General features: G+C 39.3%; 4 protein-coding genes across 4 annotated transcripts; all 4 read left to right on the top strand.

Moving 5' to 3' along the window:
• Positions 1-663: 663 nt before the first annotated feature.
• On the top strand, positions 664-2,227 carry LOC145697736 (uncharacterized). The gene is made up of 2 exons (XM_081774949.1): positions 664-2,076; positions 2,119-2,227. The coding sequence occupies exons 1-2, from the start codon at positions 728-730 to the stop codon at positions 2,225-2,227; spliced, it is 1,458 nt and encodes a 485-aa protein (XP_081631075.1). The 5' UTR covers positions 664-727.
• Positions 2,228-8,323: 6,096 nt separating this feature from the next.
• Positions 8,324-10,147, top strand: LOC145696776 (uncharacterized). Its single transcript, XM_081773864.1, has 7 exons — positions 8,324-8,480; positions 8,574-8,728; positions 8,840-8,945; positions 9,124-9,378; positions 9,427-9,613; positions 9,802-9,961; positions 10,014-10,147. Exons 1-7 carry the CDS (start codon positions 8,459-8,461, stop codon positions 10,116-10,118), a joined length of 990 nt encoding a protein of 329 aa, XP_081629990.1. The 5' UTR covers positions 8,324-8,458; the 3' UTR covers positions 10,119-10,147.
• Positions 10,148-10,548: 401 nt separating this feature from the next.
• LOC145697735 (uncharacterized) lies at positions 10,549-11,746 on the top strand. Its single transcript, XM_081774948.1, has 2 exons — positions 10,549-10,680; positions 11,397-11,746. Exons 1-2 carry the CDS (start codon positions 10,650-10,652, stop codon positions 11,744-11,746), a joined length of 381 nt encoding a protein of 126 aa, XP_081631074.1. The 5' UTR covers positions 10,549-10,649.
• Positions 11,747-11,905: 159 nt separating this feature from the next.
• Positions 11,906-14,101, top strand: LOC145697734 (organic cation transporter protein-like). The gene is made up of 6 exons (XM_081774947.1): positions 11,906-12,308; positions 12,351-12,518; positions 12,563-12,771; positions 12,877-13,040; positions 13,326-13,631; positions 13,814-14,101. Exons 1-6 carry the CDS (start codon positions 12,039-12,041, stop codon positions 14,008-14,010), a joined length of 1,314 nt encoding a protein of 437 aa, XP_081631073.1. The 5' UTR covers positions 11,906-12,038; the 3' UTR covers positions 14,011-14,101.
• Positions 14,102-14,570: the final 469 nt, after the last annotated feature.

The following is a 14,570-nucleotide window of genomic DNA, read 5'->3' as shown; positions in this document are numbered from 1 at the left end:
CTGACTCAGGTTTTCTTCATTGTTTCTTCGTTGGTTGGCTTCAATGAAGAAACCCTGAGTCAGGCTTTGAAAGAGCTTTTTCAGAACCCTGACTCAGGTTTTCAACACAGGTTCTTCGTTTAGTTTTCCCAACTAAAGTAGAATCTGCCATTCTAAACTGCGTCAAACATGAACAAAAAAAAGAGAGACCATGATCGTGGTACCAAGCAAAAAGTTACACAAAGAGCTTTGATAAGGGACGGCTTTGGTACTATTGTGAAAATGGCGATAAGCAATCTCTTACGACGCCTCCTTTCATTCGCTTTTTTTTTCGTTGAGCATATCGCTGCGGCCCCTTTGATGAAAAATTCAACACAGAGGAGAGATAAAGTACTGACTTGCGAGTATGTGTATAAGCGAATTTTTGAACGTCATGAAAATTTTTCTCTGAAAAAACCCTAAAAGAGTTTTTTTCGCATTATATAATGATTGAAAAGTAGACTGTCCAAAGTTCTCCAGGATCAAAGACGGCATTTCCTAGGACTTCAAAGAAACTTTCTTGCGTAGATTTATTTCCTCTTTCAGACAGGTAGTTGAATAACATGGAAAGTATTTATCGTGTTGCGCTAATCCGATTTTGTTTAGTAACCATCAAGATAGCGTGTTAAATCAGGTTCTCAAACAAGTTCCTATCGTTCTCGATTCGTGCCTCTGTTCTCCCGAACTTTTGAACTAAGCATTTTAAAAAATGAGAGAACGTACAGTAAGATTTCTGAAGATTGGCCTTTTCGCTGTTCTTTTAGCTGGAATATCGTTGAATCTTTCGAATCCTGTTTTCCTCGCGAGAAGAGAATTTAGTCCTGAAGATAAAACAGAGCCGATAGAATCAGAACAGCTTCAAACCTCCACGGAGAGTCAACAGCAAACGTTAAGTACAGTCAGCTCGGGAGAAGAAACTGAGAAACAGACGGAAAAAACTGAGACAACATCGGCAACAACTTCGACAAAGCCAACAGCTGCACTCACAACGACCGGTGTAACATCAGCGAAAACGACGCCTAAAGAGCCAACATCTGCAACAGCCCATTCTACAACGATGATTTTATCTACTACGACCGCAGATATAAATCCGACATCAACGGCTCGGCTCGGCTCGGCTTCAACGTTGGGAGATGCGACAACAAGGTCTTTAACGCCAATAGCGACTACGAATGAGATGCTATTACCAACAACAATTTTGATAACAACTAGCAGTGAGCCAACGACTTCGATCAAAACTGAAACAATAGTACCAAAGACGATGACAGCTATAACTACGCCATCAACAATCCTGACAACCACAACAGCATCTACTACGAGCACAACCAGATCGAGAACAACAACAAGTACAACAACAAGTACAACAACAACTACGACAACAACTACGACTTCAGCCGTAACCACAACGAGCACGACTACAACTACAACTACGACCAGCACAACAACACCGCCGACCACAACAACAACTACGACAACAACTGCATCAAAGAGTACAACAAGACACACTACGACATCAATTTTAACGACAATTTCTACAACAAGAACATCTTGCAACGGCTGTGATCCTTCCTGTTCTGCGATTGAATGTCTTGAGAAGGATTATGGAGGGAACAATGAAAATGAATGCTTGAAGAAAGGCTGTACTTTCTGCCAAATGCCTGATGGTAAACCATGGTGCTATTACACAGAAGGGATGGAAATTCCTGGACAAAATTGTCACACCTGCGATTGTCTTGATAGAGTCAGATGCAACAAATACGATGAAACAAGTTGCAAGTCATCTGGCTGTCACTGGTGTCCACGTGATGGGGAACACGCCTGTATCTATGGAAACTTCCAAAATATGTGCACATCATGCAACTGCCCAAGTGAGCTGAAAGTTGATTGTTTGACCGACTATAGCGGCAATGATCCGGAACAGAAATGCGTTGATCGTGGTTGTAGATGGTGTCCTAACTACCAAGGCGATCCTCCTTGCATAAGAGGCCCAAAGCCTTCGGAAAAAGAATGCGTTATTGACAATGATTTGAAAAATGATTGCGGATATTATGGAATCAAGTAAGTTAAAAGTCCGACAGTCTGACAAAAAGAGTTCTTTAGGGAACCTGAATGTCGCCAGTCAAATTGCTGCTGGGAAAAAGTCAACGAGGGCAGCAACGGTGAACACGGAATACCATGGTGCTTTTATCCGTCAAATTTTGATTACTAAAAATCTTTTCTTTTGTATGGAAACGGTTAATAAAACGGTAAAAATTCCTATCAAAAATTGCATACAAATTGCAAACCGCATTTTGGCTTCATTTTTAATAGTCTGCAAATATCACTCTTTTCTGATGAAAAAAAATCGCCATGTCTGTTCAGTTCTACAATAAGAAAATGCGTTTACCATATCTACCATTTTTTCTCCTTTTCCAAGCAGATTCTACCCCTCAGAGACAGCTTTCTCTTTGTCAATTTGAGTGTCAGCAAGTTCAAGATGTAGCAACTTGCTTGGAAGGATGCGTGGATTGCAAGGCAGTGTGTAATGAGCAGCATAAAAACGACCTTGAATACTGCCATGAACTTAGGTATGATTAAATTCAGTTTTCGACAAAAAATTCTAAGTGGCCATATCGAGCAAAACAATGCAAAATGAAGCAAACGATCGCCACATGGCTTGCGCATCTGATTGCCACTGCCAGGAGCAGTGCGAAAGCCGGTACATAAATGAACAATTAAAATGTGAGCATATTCACGATGAAAATCTGATTCCTCTTTGCTATGAAAACGCATGGGAGCTCTTTGAAAACTGTATGCTTGGCAACTGCGATATAAAAGTCACAACGACAGCTGCACCATCTTCCACGCGTACGACCACGACAATGGTTTCATCGACAACTACAGTTACACCTTTTACTTCAACTTCGACGGATCAGCCTGAGGGTTCTTCAGATTTCGATTATTACGAACCTCTTTTTGGATAATTTTATTACTTAGAAATGAAAAAAATCTTGATATAAAATGTCTCTTATCAATCTTTGAAATTGATTATCTTAGAAATTTTTTGTTACTAGAAAAACTCACGTTTGATCCGCCCTCTACTTTCGTATCAAGCAAAGAAACCATGAAATAAAATATGTCAAAATATTCCTGTCGCCTGTCCCTTTTAGCGCATAAAGAATGTTTGGCAAAGTCGGTTCTTATCACATCCGGCGTGTTTCTATCAACCACGTTTGAATTATTTTATTTGACGAAATCGCCATTTCATCCTTGGCGCTTTATTTGCTCAGGCATTGCCGGGAACATGTCAGACAGCAGAAAAGAAGCTCTTTCTAGAGCTTGATCACTTTTGCTGGCCGTTTTTCTTGTTTGAGATTATGGAGCTTTTGGTATTCATTTTTTCAAAAGACGCTGATTCTCCTCGCTCTTTGGTTCTTCTAGAGCTTCGAGTTTCTTTTCAACATCGACCAGGCGCTCTAGAACTCTTCCTAGATCCTCTCTTGAAAGTAAATAAGCTTTTTTGGGTTTATTTTTTGGGGAATTATCGATTCTGTGGGACTTTACCTAAGCACAGTTATTTCCAAATCCTTATCATTCATATTCAAAACATGCGTCTCCTGCAAATTTGTACATTCCTTCAACTTCCTCTTCATGATCAAGTGTTCCCGCCGTAATTTATTGTTATCGAGCTGGAGCTGTCCATTTTGTGTTCTCTCGCAGACTCGAAAATAAAATTTCAGCAAAAAATATGTATTTTCCTCATTCTATTATCGAGACCGTTCCTAAGCTCGATGATGTTTTCTTCCAGTTTATTGAATTTTTCGTTGACGTATTGGATGTGCTCCTGGATGATTGGCTCGCGAGAGATGGCACCTTCCCTGGTCCAGTCGGAAATTAGGCTTTCAGATTGATTATCAGACCACCAGGAATAAGGGGTTCGACAAGGGGTGGGAGCTCCGCGGTCGGAAGGATGAGGGGTTGTAGTACAACTTCTCTGAGCGAAAAGTTATAAAGGAAGAAAGCGGTAAGATAAACCTGGGCATTTATAGGAGGAAACTGACTTTTGGGCTGCTCATTATTTGCTTCATCTTGCTTTTCTTTCTCGTTTCTAGAGCTGGTAAGGCTCGTATGGGAGCTCGTACTTGTATCTGTGTTTCTCAGAGTTCCATCCGAACTTGGAGAGCTTTATCAAGATAAAAAATAATTCTAGCGCTTTTGATATTTAATTTATCTTTTCATCTTTTCTTGGTGTCAAAGCAACTTCAAAAAACGGCTTCTTTACAGGCATTTATTCATAAATCTCTTTCTTTCCTAACAACGTATTTTCTCGCTTCAACACCATCCGGCCCGCGTCTTTTCCTTTTTATTAACATTTAAAAGATCAACGAGCAAATATTACCTCTTCAATTCGGTCCATTTAACCCAAACTTCAAGAACCTCATTTCAGTAATTACCAATTGCCGCTAAAAACGCGTCAAAGAGTCAAAAAGACATCCAGATGGGCGGTGAAAAACGGGGAAGTTATGCAAAACGCAAGAGCGTTGGAAATGATCGTTAGCGAATTCGTTGATGACTATGATTATTTTCAAGCTGCCTTGTTTTCTTGAGAATTTTTTAGCGGTTCAATTCGTAATCAGGCTTTTTCTTCGCCCCCCCCCCCTTTCGTAAGGAAGGGACACGTTCTAGCTTTCGTAAAACGTGAGCGAGTTTACAAACTGCTCGCGGAATCTAGTGGTGCTTCGCGCATCCACTAAATCTCCGCCAAATTCTCAAAATTTCCGCAAAATTTTTCACAACAAAAATTTTTGCGTCTGTTTATTTCGGCAATTCTAAGCCAAAAAGAAAGCTCTGAAAATATATCTTCTTGCTGGTGGCATTCTGGGAATGTGGTAACACGCGAAACTGCTCGGACAATAATCGCGGAAATCTGGCCTCACCACCGCAATTGGATAAGAGCGAGAATTAACTCTTTTCTCATAGAATATTTTTCTTTTGAAAACTGAAAAATCAGATCTAAAAAGCCAACAGAAAGCAATTTTTCTTCGGAGAAACTTAAACTTATTTTGTCGAAGCCACAAGTTTTATTTCTCGCACCGCTCATTTTCCGCTCATCGCTCAAATACCGCTCCGCTCATTTTCCGGTCCTCGGTTAAATATCGCTCCGCTCATTTTCCGCTCATCCCTCTTATAGTGCTCCGCTCATTTTCCGCTCATTGCTTAAAAATCGCTTATAGCTCACGAATCATTTGAACCCTCAAAAATCGTTTTTTTCAGCAAAGAAACGTGATTAAAAAACTTGCTCTACCAATATATTTAAATGAATAATTCGCTCGATAAAATTTCTCACCTTTTAAAAATTATGTTATCTCGCGCAGCTGCCCTGGCAAAGTTTTGCAAATGTGTGAGCTGAGCTAATCGGCTGTCGGTGCATTTCCGCTTCGAAAACTCGTTCCCCGTCTCAAGATATGCAACTACATATGATATAGAATAAGCCGGAAGGGCTATGTTGATTTTTCTTGTTTCCGACTCTATCTGGAAATTTCAACTTTCCGCTTTCTGAAATGCAGAGTTTTGAGTTTTAGAAATCGACCGAGCCATTAATTTTAAAGCAAAAACGCTAACTAAAGAGTTTCTTTACAAAAAAAATTGAGCGACTTTTGAGCTGAGTAAAATTTGAGCTGAGCCGTTTTTGACCCGAGCTGAGCTCTTGCTGAGGAAAATTCTAGAACAACTGAATTTGAGCGGAGCAAAATTTCAGCCGAGCGGAATTTGAGCGGAGTAGAATTTAAGCGCCCAAAAAGAGCTTCCTATTTTTATTAAAGAAATTCAACTTTTTTACATAAAAACTTTATAAAAATTATTTGAAAATTCGATTCTGAAAACCAATTCGTCAGTTCATTCTTTTTCTCGCGTAAAATTTTCGAAAGCTCGTTCATTTTAGTTCAGCAAAAATCGCCGCGCCAGTTTTATCATTACGAGTGTGACAGGTGGAGCGCTCCATCAGCAGCTTTTCGCTCTCTTCGATCAACTTCGGACATGAGGTTTTCTTTTTCTTGCAAAACCGAATAAGACCGTGAAAAATTCGTTATCTTGATAGATTGCGCTTCGAAGAAGGCTTCGTTTTTATTCTGTTGATTTCAACTTTAGAGAATGTAGCGAAAGTAGTGATTTTTGCAGAAAATGCTCGGGTAAAGAAGACAGTTAGTTTCTTTCATAAATCGAAGGGTTCTTCGCCGCTGTTGAAGATACTGAGTTACCGAAGGCGTAAAGTATCAAAAGTCATATGAAAGGTACCTTCAAGAATTCGTAGTTTCTTCTCAGCTGCTTTGTCTTTATATACTGCCTCATACTGTCACTATAATAAATCCTCTTTCCATTCAAATTTTGTACAATAAAAACGATGAAAATGAGTGCCCTCATTTCCATTTTTTCATGAAAGAGCAGAAAACATTAAAAAAGCCTCAATATACCTATTCTCAAAGAAATCATCCATTTTGAAATTGTCAATTTCAAATTGACATTTTCATTAGATATGCTTGTCTGGTCCATTTAGATATCACTGTATTTATAATAATTCATAAATTTGAGAGCATAATTATTTTTTAGCAAATATGTTTACTCATTCGTGATGGAAGAAAAAAATCGCAAACGTTCGTCAGGATTTATTATATAAAGTATCAGAAGATAACTTTAACAATAATAGTAGTAGTCGCAGGGTTTGTCTGGTTACAAAGACAGGATGTCTTGAAAAGTTGAACTTTTTTTCGCCGATTCTGCAAATACTGAAAATACATATTATAGTCAGCCTTTCAAAAGGATAAGATACCTGCAGGAATTCGTAATTTTCTTGCAACTGTCTTAGCTTTTCCTTTTCTGACTTTGCGATCATATACTGTTTCATGCTGTTATGATAATGTTCTTTATCATAAAGTTTTCCCTCAAAAATATCAAAAGCCCCTGTTGAAGAAGAACTCCAAAGGAAAAAAAAATAACAAAAAATGCTTTCATTTTCTGTTTTTGACTGGTTTAAGCCGCATTTATACCTCTTGGTACAATGAATATTCACAGTAAAAGGGAAATACCGTCGATTTCGATGCGAAAAAACAGGATAAGGTCAATTTGTTTTTGACTGTGCGAAGTCTTCTGTTCATTTTCGAAAGAGATGTTCATTTGAATATTCATTATAAGCCCCTTTGTTGAGCATGTGTCACGAGTCGTCTTGAGAATTTTGTTAAGAAAATTCTTTCTTAGAAGCTCGAAGTTACTTATTAAATAAAGAAGTAAAAATCTGAAAAACGGAAGTCTCGAAAACTCTTGAGACTTTTTAGGGTGTAAAGTTTATTTGGCCGAGGTCAGATGATAATCTCATCCAGAGTCGATTAAAAACGTCCGAAAAAATGCACGGACATAATGACCGGAAGCAGGGCCCAGCCGGATACGTAACTCCGAGGATACGTAGCCTTTTAGAAACGCAGCTAGCAATGTTTGTTTGACAATAGCCCAGCTCGCGTATAACCAGATGGGTGGGGATGATGTGGTGATAGCTCCTCAGCGACCAGGTTCAACTCTTATAAGAATGGCTGCTTTCGGAAACCAATCAACAGGCTCGTCAACCTGTGTAAAAAACCTGAGTCAGGATCGACGAAATCAAAGAAAAAATACGAATATGGTAGTTTTGGCGAAGCCGCGTTGCGGCTCTGTTTATAAGAAGAGCCGCAATGCGGCTTTTCATTTGAACGTTTGAGAAACCTGACTCAGGTTTTCAAAACAGGAAAAAATAAATTATTCAATTGAAAGATCGAAGTTTTTTGGCACCGGTGCGATTCCACTAATGAATTCAAGACCAGATTCTCAGTGCGTAATAAAGCTAGGTTTATTTGATGGGAAAACTGGTCGATACAAGCTTTTCCCGTGTTGAGTTATTATGGGGCTACGTTCCTTACAAAACGAAGCGGAAGTAATGGCGCAACGCGCAAATTTCAAGAAAACAGCGCCGACCTTTTTGCCGGGTCAAGAAAAGGGATTAAGTTAGATCTGGGATATCAACGCGCATCAAGGTTTGTAATCACCTTCTCGGAGCCCGGAAGTTGATTCGATTTTGTTCAAGATTTAACCTTTTTTTTTCTTCAAGAATTTCCAGTTTAAATTTTTTTTTCTTCCTTGATTTCATTCATGAACTTGAAAACTCCTTCGATCAACAATTGTCAATTGATTCAGTCTATTGCGCAGCTAGTCTTCTGAAACCGCCGCGGAAGCTCGTTTCCCGTGCTTTTGTGAGTAGAATCAGCATTTGAGCTCGACGCTTTTCATAAAAAAATTCTTTCGTCAGAAAGAAAGATCTACGTCGGCAGCAAATATTTAATCCGCAATATATTTGTCGTACCTCACGGCGAATAAGAAGAATCAAAGACGAAACACCAGTTTTCAAATTCCGGAAAGAGGAGAAAAAAAAGAAAAAGTAATGAATCTTGTTGAAGCCCAAGGTAAGTTTTTTCAGTGAAAAATGAGAAAAAAGAGCCGCGCGCGGCTATTATGCATGATTTGTTTTAATTGAAGTGATTTTATATTTTCTCTAGAATGTCTCCAGCGGGTGAACCTCTACCGACAAGTTCATCAAGCTGATGAACTTGAGCTTGATGAAAATCTCTGCAAGGACGCGGCTAAGTGGGCGGCTCAACTTGCGGCTAAAGATCGACTTGAGCATAGTCCACGAGAAGATCGAGAAAATCAGGTAGGATTTCTCGGGATATTCCGGAAGAGGCCTAACTTGGGATCAGCCGAAATAGGATTTTCGACCTAACTAAGATATCCTAGGGATACCCTTATTTTTTATCGTTTCTAGGGCGAAAACCTGAGCGGCCACACCGGCGAGCAAGAAATCGTCAAGGCGATCGACCGATGGTATGGCGAAGAAAAAGATTACTCGTTCAAGAAAAATAAGTTCTCAGGTACAAAAATCATCGTGCAAATATTTCCTGAATCGAATTCGATAAGCTTAAATCGCAAATTTGCCAAGTGCACGTCGCCCGGAAAGCAAATATTGAAAGAACTGAGATTTACTATAGAAATTGACAGATTTGACGACTGTGCAAATCGAATAAACGTGACTGTAAGACGCTTTTTAAGGGAATACGGGCCATTTTACTCAAATCGTGTGGCGGGAAACGAAGAAATTCGGTATCGCTCAAGCGAAATCTTCCACTGGATGGACTTATGTCGTCGCCAGATTCTCGCCTCCGGGAAATTTGATCATGACTCCACCTGGCGAGGAAGAGTGCTTCAAGCAAAATGTCAAGAAGGCTGACAAATCGCTCGAGAAAGCAATGAAAACTCTGAAAATCGTAAAAGAAAGCAACCAACCGAAAAAGTTCAAGACACCCGGTAAGATCTATCCGCCTCTCTAGCCATTTTTTAATTTTTTCTTTCAAGGAAAAGATGAGCAAAAAGAAGTGCTGGAGCAAATAAACCGAATTCGAGGCAACCACAAAGTCAACCCTTTGAAGCTGGACAAGAACTTGGTCGAAGATGCGGAAAAATGGGCCAAGAAAATGGCGAAAAATGAAAAAGCAGAAAGTGGAAATGCCGAGGATCAAGGAGAATGTCTTTTTACATACAGGTTTCAAAAACCATATTGATGTTTTCAAGTGAAAATTTATCTAATTTTAAAACAATTTTGCTTAAGTTTGATATATGTAACATATAATATGTTGTATATCATCACACTTTTCATTTCGGACATTCCGTGTCAATTTGACACTGTCAAAGAAAAAAATTTTTTTATAAAAATAATAAATAAATTTCTAGTGGCCCGAATTTCTCCCTCTCCGGCGCAGTAGATGCCTGGTACGGCGGCAAAGAAAAGTACAACTTCAACACTCCCGGCTGGCAACCTGGATCTGGAAATTTCACTCAACTCGTCTGGGCTGATTCTGAAAATTTCGGCATCTCTGCATCCCAGGGAAAGGTACGACAAAAACTCATCATGGAGGATTTTATTTCTTTTTTTTTTCTTCTAGTCTGGAAAGATCTACGTCTGCGCTCGATTCTCACCCCCTGGAAATGTGATCGTTACTCCACCAGGAGAAGCTGCTTGTTTTCAGAAAAATGTCTTTGGTTCTTAAACTTCAATAAAAATTTCTTTTAGCATTGAAAAAAACAGAACAAGCATGATTTCAAATCTGGGCGGGGTAATCTGACAACTCGATTTAACTGACAGTAAATGTATTGTATTTTTTCAATATAAAATTTTGAGTTTAAAAGAGGTCTTTTCGGAAATTCGAAACAAAGTTCTCGAACGAAAAAAATCAGGAAATGGAAAAAATCACTCTCGAAATCAAGGAAGAGAACGCTCAAAATCAAAAAGAGACACTGACCTTAGGACAGACTGTAACGGCTGTCTGACTGAAACGCAATTGAGAAAGAGAGATTGACAAGAGCATTGTTGAGCATCATCAAGTCTGTCTAGTGATATCATGAGTTCCAAGTGCACTTTTCAGACATTTGCATCAACAAACAAATTTCAAATAAACCCTTGGGCAGTATGTTGGGATATAAAAATATAATACTTTCATTATCTTCCATAAAGAGAAAAAAGCTATATTTGGAAAACAAAATAGAAAAAATTGAAGAAGACAGAGAGAAAAGACGATGAAATGAGCGAAACTGTACCTCTCAAATTCGCAGGTAATTTTGCCCTGAAAAATTTAGATTTGAAAGAAACACTTGAGTTTTTCAAAGGCCTTTCTCAGCAAATTAAATTTGGGACTCGACCTCAAGAGTCTCCCGGGCTGTCAGTAAATACACACAACAGCATGGTCCCAGAATTAAACCAGAAAATGGAAAACTACCATGAGTTCTCTAATTGCTCTAACCAAATACGACTGACCTCTGCCGCTGTCTCAGGGACGAGCGGGTAAAGTTCGAGCATCTCAGGAGCATTTACTCGGATATTTGATTTCGGAACCGCGGAGTTGTAAGAGCAAATTGATCGACTCTTGTGAGATACAATAAGTTGATGTTTTATTAGAGAGAGAGGGCAGAAGATAGAGAATATATTTTTGATTGATCGAGAATGAGGGGCAGAGGATCGTCTAAAATTGACCCAGAAGAGGATGGCAGAAAAGGTAGTTAGATATCTAAATATTCATTTATAATTATAAATTAAATATTGATAAAATATTTATTATTATATTTATAACTATAAAAGATGATTCTATCAGTCTAAACAGTAAGTAAGCATTTTTATATTTAAATCAGTGAACGCAATGAACACTTTTCTTGACCTTGGTAAATATTTCCGACATCTCTCTTCGTTTTAATATAGAAAGACCAGTCAGAAATTATCTTTATGGCTCCTTCTTCTAACCAAACGTAGCTTTATTTCTTGAAATCATATTCAGAAAATGGCTTGGAAAATGTCAAACTCGAGCGAGACGACCTTGGTTTCGACTACGTCTTTCTTCGTCTCCCCCAAGTCTCAGGCAAGCAAATCGCCTGGTTTCTCCTGGTGAACTATTGTTGGATTGTCGCTGGAATGGTCCAGGTTGGATCAGTCATCTTGCAGGCAATTCCGGATTATCGATGTCGGGCGCCGGCGGATGAACTTTTTCCTGATGTAATTGACTACGAAAAAGGTCTCGAATTTACGCCAGAAGATAGCTGTATGCAGTATGCTAATGTTGACTCAATCTGTCAAGATCTTACTGATGACTTTGTCAAGTATTACAGTTTCGGGCTTCTCTTCTTTTAATAACATTATCGAACATATATTTAATGAAATATTTACTTCTATTTTTTCATTCGGATTTTCCTAAGAAATTTTAACTTTTTTTTTTATTTGTCAGTTATTATGGTCCTCAAATGAAGAGATTAAGAAAGAGCCCTTTTTTAGTTGTTTCAAAGATGAAAAACCAAATCTGAAAACAGAAAGCTGCGATGCCGGTTATATTTTCGACAACTCAACATTCACCCGAACCGTTTCCACCGAGTACGAGCTCGTTTGCGAAAACAAGGAACTCGACTCCGCGATCTCAGCAATCTTCATGAGTGGCCTCTTCTTTGGCGTCTTCATTTTCGGACCGTTGATGGACAAGATCGGAAGAAGACTCGCAGCTCTGATCGCGATGATGGGCATAAGCGCTGTAAGCTTGCCGCTGGTGCTGATCCCATACCATGAAAATGGAATGTGGACTTATGCAGCGCTGCGATTCCTCAGCGGGTTCTTCGCGATTTCAGCTGGGACGGCTTCGTTTGTTTTCACGATGGAAATTGTTGGGCCGAAATACAGGACTTGGTTTGGCAGTTTGACCCAGGTACTCTTTTCAATAGAAAGAAGCACCCCTAAAACTGTTCAGGGAATCTTTTCCGTTGGATACATGTTGCTCTCCTTGATTGGTTATTTGCTGGCAGATTGGCAGGATCAAATGATCGTCATTCTCATTGCTCCACTTCTCTACATTCCAATTTATCTCTATCTCCCTACTTCTATCGCATGGCTCTTTTCTTCAAGAAAATTTGATCAAGCAAGGTAACCAACCCCTTTTTCTACCCCTTTTCCATCTTCTAGATCCGAGACAGCGAAAATCGCCAAATGCCTGAAAGTCGACAACTGCACCGAAGATTTCTTAGACGAACTAGAAGCTTCTGTAAAACTGCAGCAAAAAGTGGCGATGGAAAAGTCTACACGCAAATAGATCTCTTCAAACCACCGAAAATGAGAGTCGTGACGATTGTGGAAATGTACCAGTGGTTTGCTACGACGCTGGTGTATTATGGGAAAGCGTTTATTAAATGAAATGATTGAACCTTCAGTTCTAGCTGCCCCCTTTTTGATAAAGCATCTAAAACCGCAACAATCACATTTGAAAAACGTTTGAAAAGATTAAGCCTTGGCGCTGGCGATCTCGGTGGCTCCCTCCTGATGACAAACTTTATCAACGGAGCAGTTGAGGTTCTTTGCTACATTCTACTCCCGCTGTTTATCGATCACCCCAAAATAGGAAGAAAATATGGAACTGTTTGGACAATGTTGCTTGGATCAGTCGGTAAGATATTATTTTGAAATAAATCCAACCTTTATTTTTGAAACACTCTTCTTTCTCAATTTTTAATTGATTGCCTATATAAGGTTATCAAGTAATAAATAAAGGGGCTCACATTAAAAATTCATACCCTGATATTATAGACAAAAACCGAGAAGCCGCTTGCGGCTTCGAGAAAAAAAGAATCAAGCCGCGCGAAGCGCGGCTTATTCCGAATAAGTTATTCGGTATTAGCTCGAAGCCGCAAGCGGCTTCTCGATTTTTTGAAATATAAGAAAATCAATCTAGGTTGCCTTTTGACCGCCGTTTTCGACTTCCTCCTCATCGATGATCCCGATAACGACGGCCTGTCGACGGCCAAAATGATCTGCGCCGTCGTTGGAAAATTTGGCGTCGCCGGCACTTTTGGAATCGTCTACGTCCACGCTTCGGAAATGTACCCAACGCCGGTTAGAGGAGTTGGAGTGGGGCTGAGCTCTGCGGGAGGAAGAATTGGAGGCATATTAGCGCCGATTATTAATGGACTTGGAAAGACGACGAGTTGGCTCCCGTTTGTTATTTTCGGAGCACTTGGGATTGTGCAAGTTATCACAGGTGATCATTTATTTTTTCTAGAGTTGAATATTTACAACCGGATTTTCTTTGGTTGAAAAAACCACAAATGCTCTCTTTTTTAGTAAAATTTTATATATTTTTGCACATAAATATTGATTAATTTATACGAGAAAAAACAAAACCAGTGGTTTACTTCTACCCTATTATGATAAAAAATTCAGTCTTCTTCCTCCCTGAAACCCTTGGCGTCCCAATGCTGACAACAATCGAAGAAGCCGAAGAATTCTACGCCAATCCTGATTCCTTCCGAAACAAGAGCAGTGATTCTCAACCGACGGTTGAGACTTCCTCCTTGTCTTCCGCCGCTTCCGTCAAAAAAGTCGATGTTGAAGCTGAGGACGAAGGAGTTGAATTCTAGTTTTTATCTGTATATTTTGATAATGATGATTTGAGCTGCCATTTAGAATATTTCATGATTTTTAGCTGCTGTGAAATATTTATTTAAATAAAAATCAAAATATCAAAGGCAAGTTTATTTTTCAAAAAAATAAGGGTATCACGTTGCTATTTTCTTTAAAAACTGGGGCAAACTCGCCCCACCTTGACGAAAAAGAAAATTTTTATCACCGCTTTTTGCCGACTGAAAAATCAAAGCTTTTCGTTTACCGGAAGCTGTCATGTTCTCGCATGTCATCACCTTAATCCCAATGCGCCAAACATCTGAATAAAAATTTTGTAGAGACCTCGTGTCAGCCGCCTTTTTCGTGTCTTCGAGATGAGGAAAGGGGGTAGAAACGATTTTAGATTTTTCGCCAAAAGCTTAGCTCACGTGGATTTGACAATTTACTGTACCAAAGGAAGCTTTTTTGGAGTCAAATATGTGTTTTTCTTATGCAAGATGAGCTGTTAAAACCGCATTGATCTGTCTGACCGACATTGCCATCCAAAATGAGCCACAATTGCGGTCTTTTCACACGT

Source organism: Oikopleura dioica, chromosome 2, assembly GCF_907165135.1.
Source record: "Oikopleura dioica chromosome 2, OKI2018_I68_1.0, whole genome shotgun sequence".
NCBI lineage: Eukaryota > Metazoa > Chordata > Appendicularia > Copelata > Oikopleuridae > Oikopleura > Oikopleura dioica.
Note: the sequence above shows the minus strand (reverse complement) of the source record. Positions and strands in the feature narration are given on the sequence as shown.

What these genes read in the sequence shown, in the direction of transcription:
- LOC145697735 (XM_081774948.1), top strand. Translation starts at nt 10,650, where the DNA reads ATGAGCGAAACTGTACCTCTCAAATTCGCAG. An exon ending in TGTACCTCTCAAATTCGCAG is followed by an intron (nt 10,681 to 11,396) that starts GTAATTTTGCCC and finishes AATCATATTCAG; the next exon opens with AAAATGGCTTGGAAAATGTC.
- LOC145697736 (XM_081774949.1), top strand. Translation starts at nt 728, where the DNA reads ATGAGAGAACGTACAGTAAGATTTCTGAAGATTGGCCTTTTCGCTGTT. An exon ending in TGCGGATATTATGGAATCAA is followed by an intron (nt 2,077 to 2,118) that starts GTAAGTTAAAAG and finishes AGAGTTCTTTAG; the next exon opens with GGAACCTGAATGTCGCCAGT.
- LOC145696776 (XM_081773864.1), top strand. Translation starts at nt 8,459, where the DNA reads ATGAATCTTGTTGAAGCCCAAG. An exon ending in GAATGTCTTTTTACATACAG is followed by an intron (nt 9,614 to 9,801) that starts GTTTCAAAAACC and finishes ATAAATTTCTAG; the next exon opens with TGGCCCGAATTTCTCCCTCT. An exon ending in TCTCTGCATCCCAGGGAAAG is followed by an intron (nt 9,962 to 10,013) that starts GTACGACAAAAA and finishes TTTTTCTTCTAG; the next exon opens with TCTGGAAAGATCTACGTCTG.
- LOC145697734 (XM_081774947.1), top strand. Translation starts at nt 12,039, where the DNA reads ATGAGTGGCCTCTTCTTTGGCGTCTTCATTTTCGGACCGTTGATGGAC. An exon ending in CTTCAAGAAAATTTGATCAA is followed by an intron (nt 12,519 to 12,562) that starts GCAAGGTAACCA and finishes TCCATCTTCTAG; the next exon opens with ATCCGAGACAGCGAAAATCG. An exon ending in ACGACGCTGGTGTATTATGG is followed by an intron (nt 12,772 to 12,876) that starts GAAAGCGTTTAT and finishes ACGTTTGAAAAG; the next exon opens with ATTAAGCCTTGGCGCTGGCG.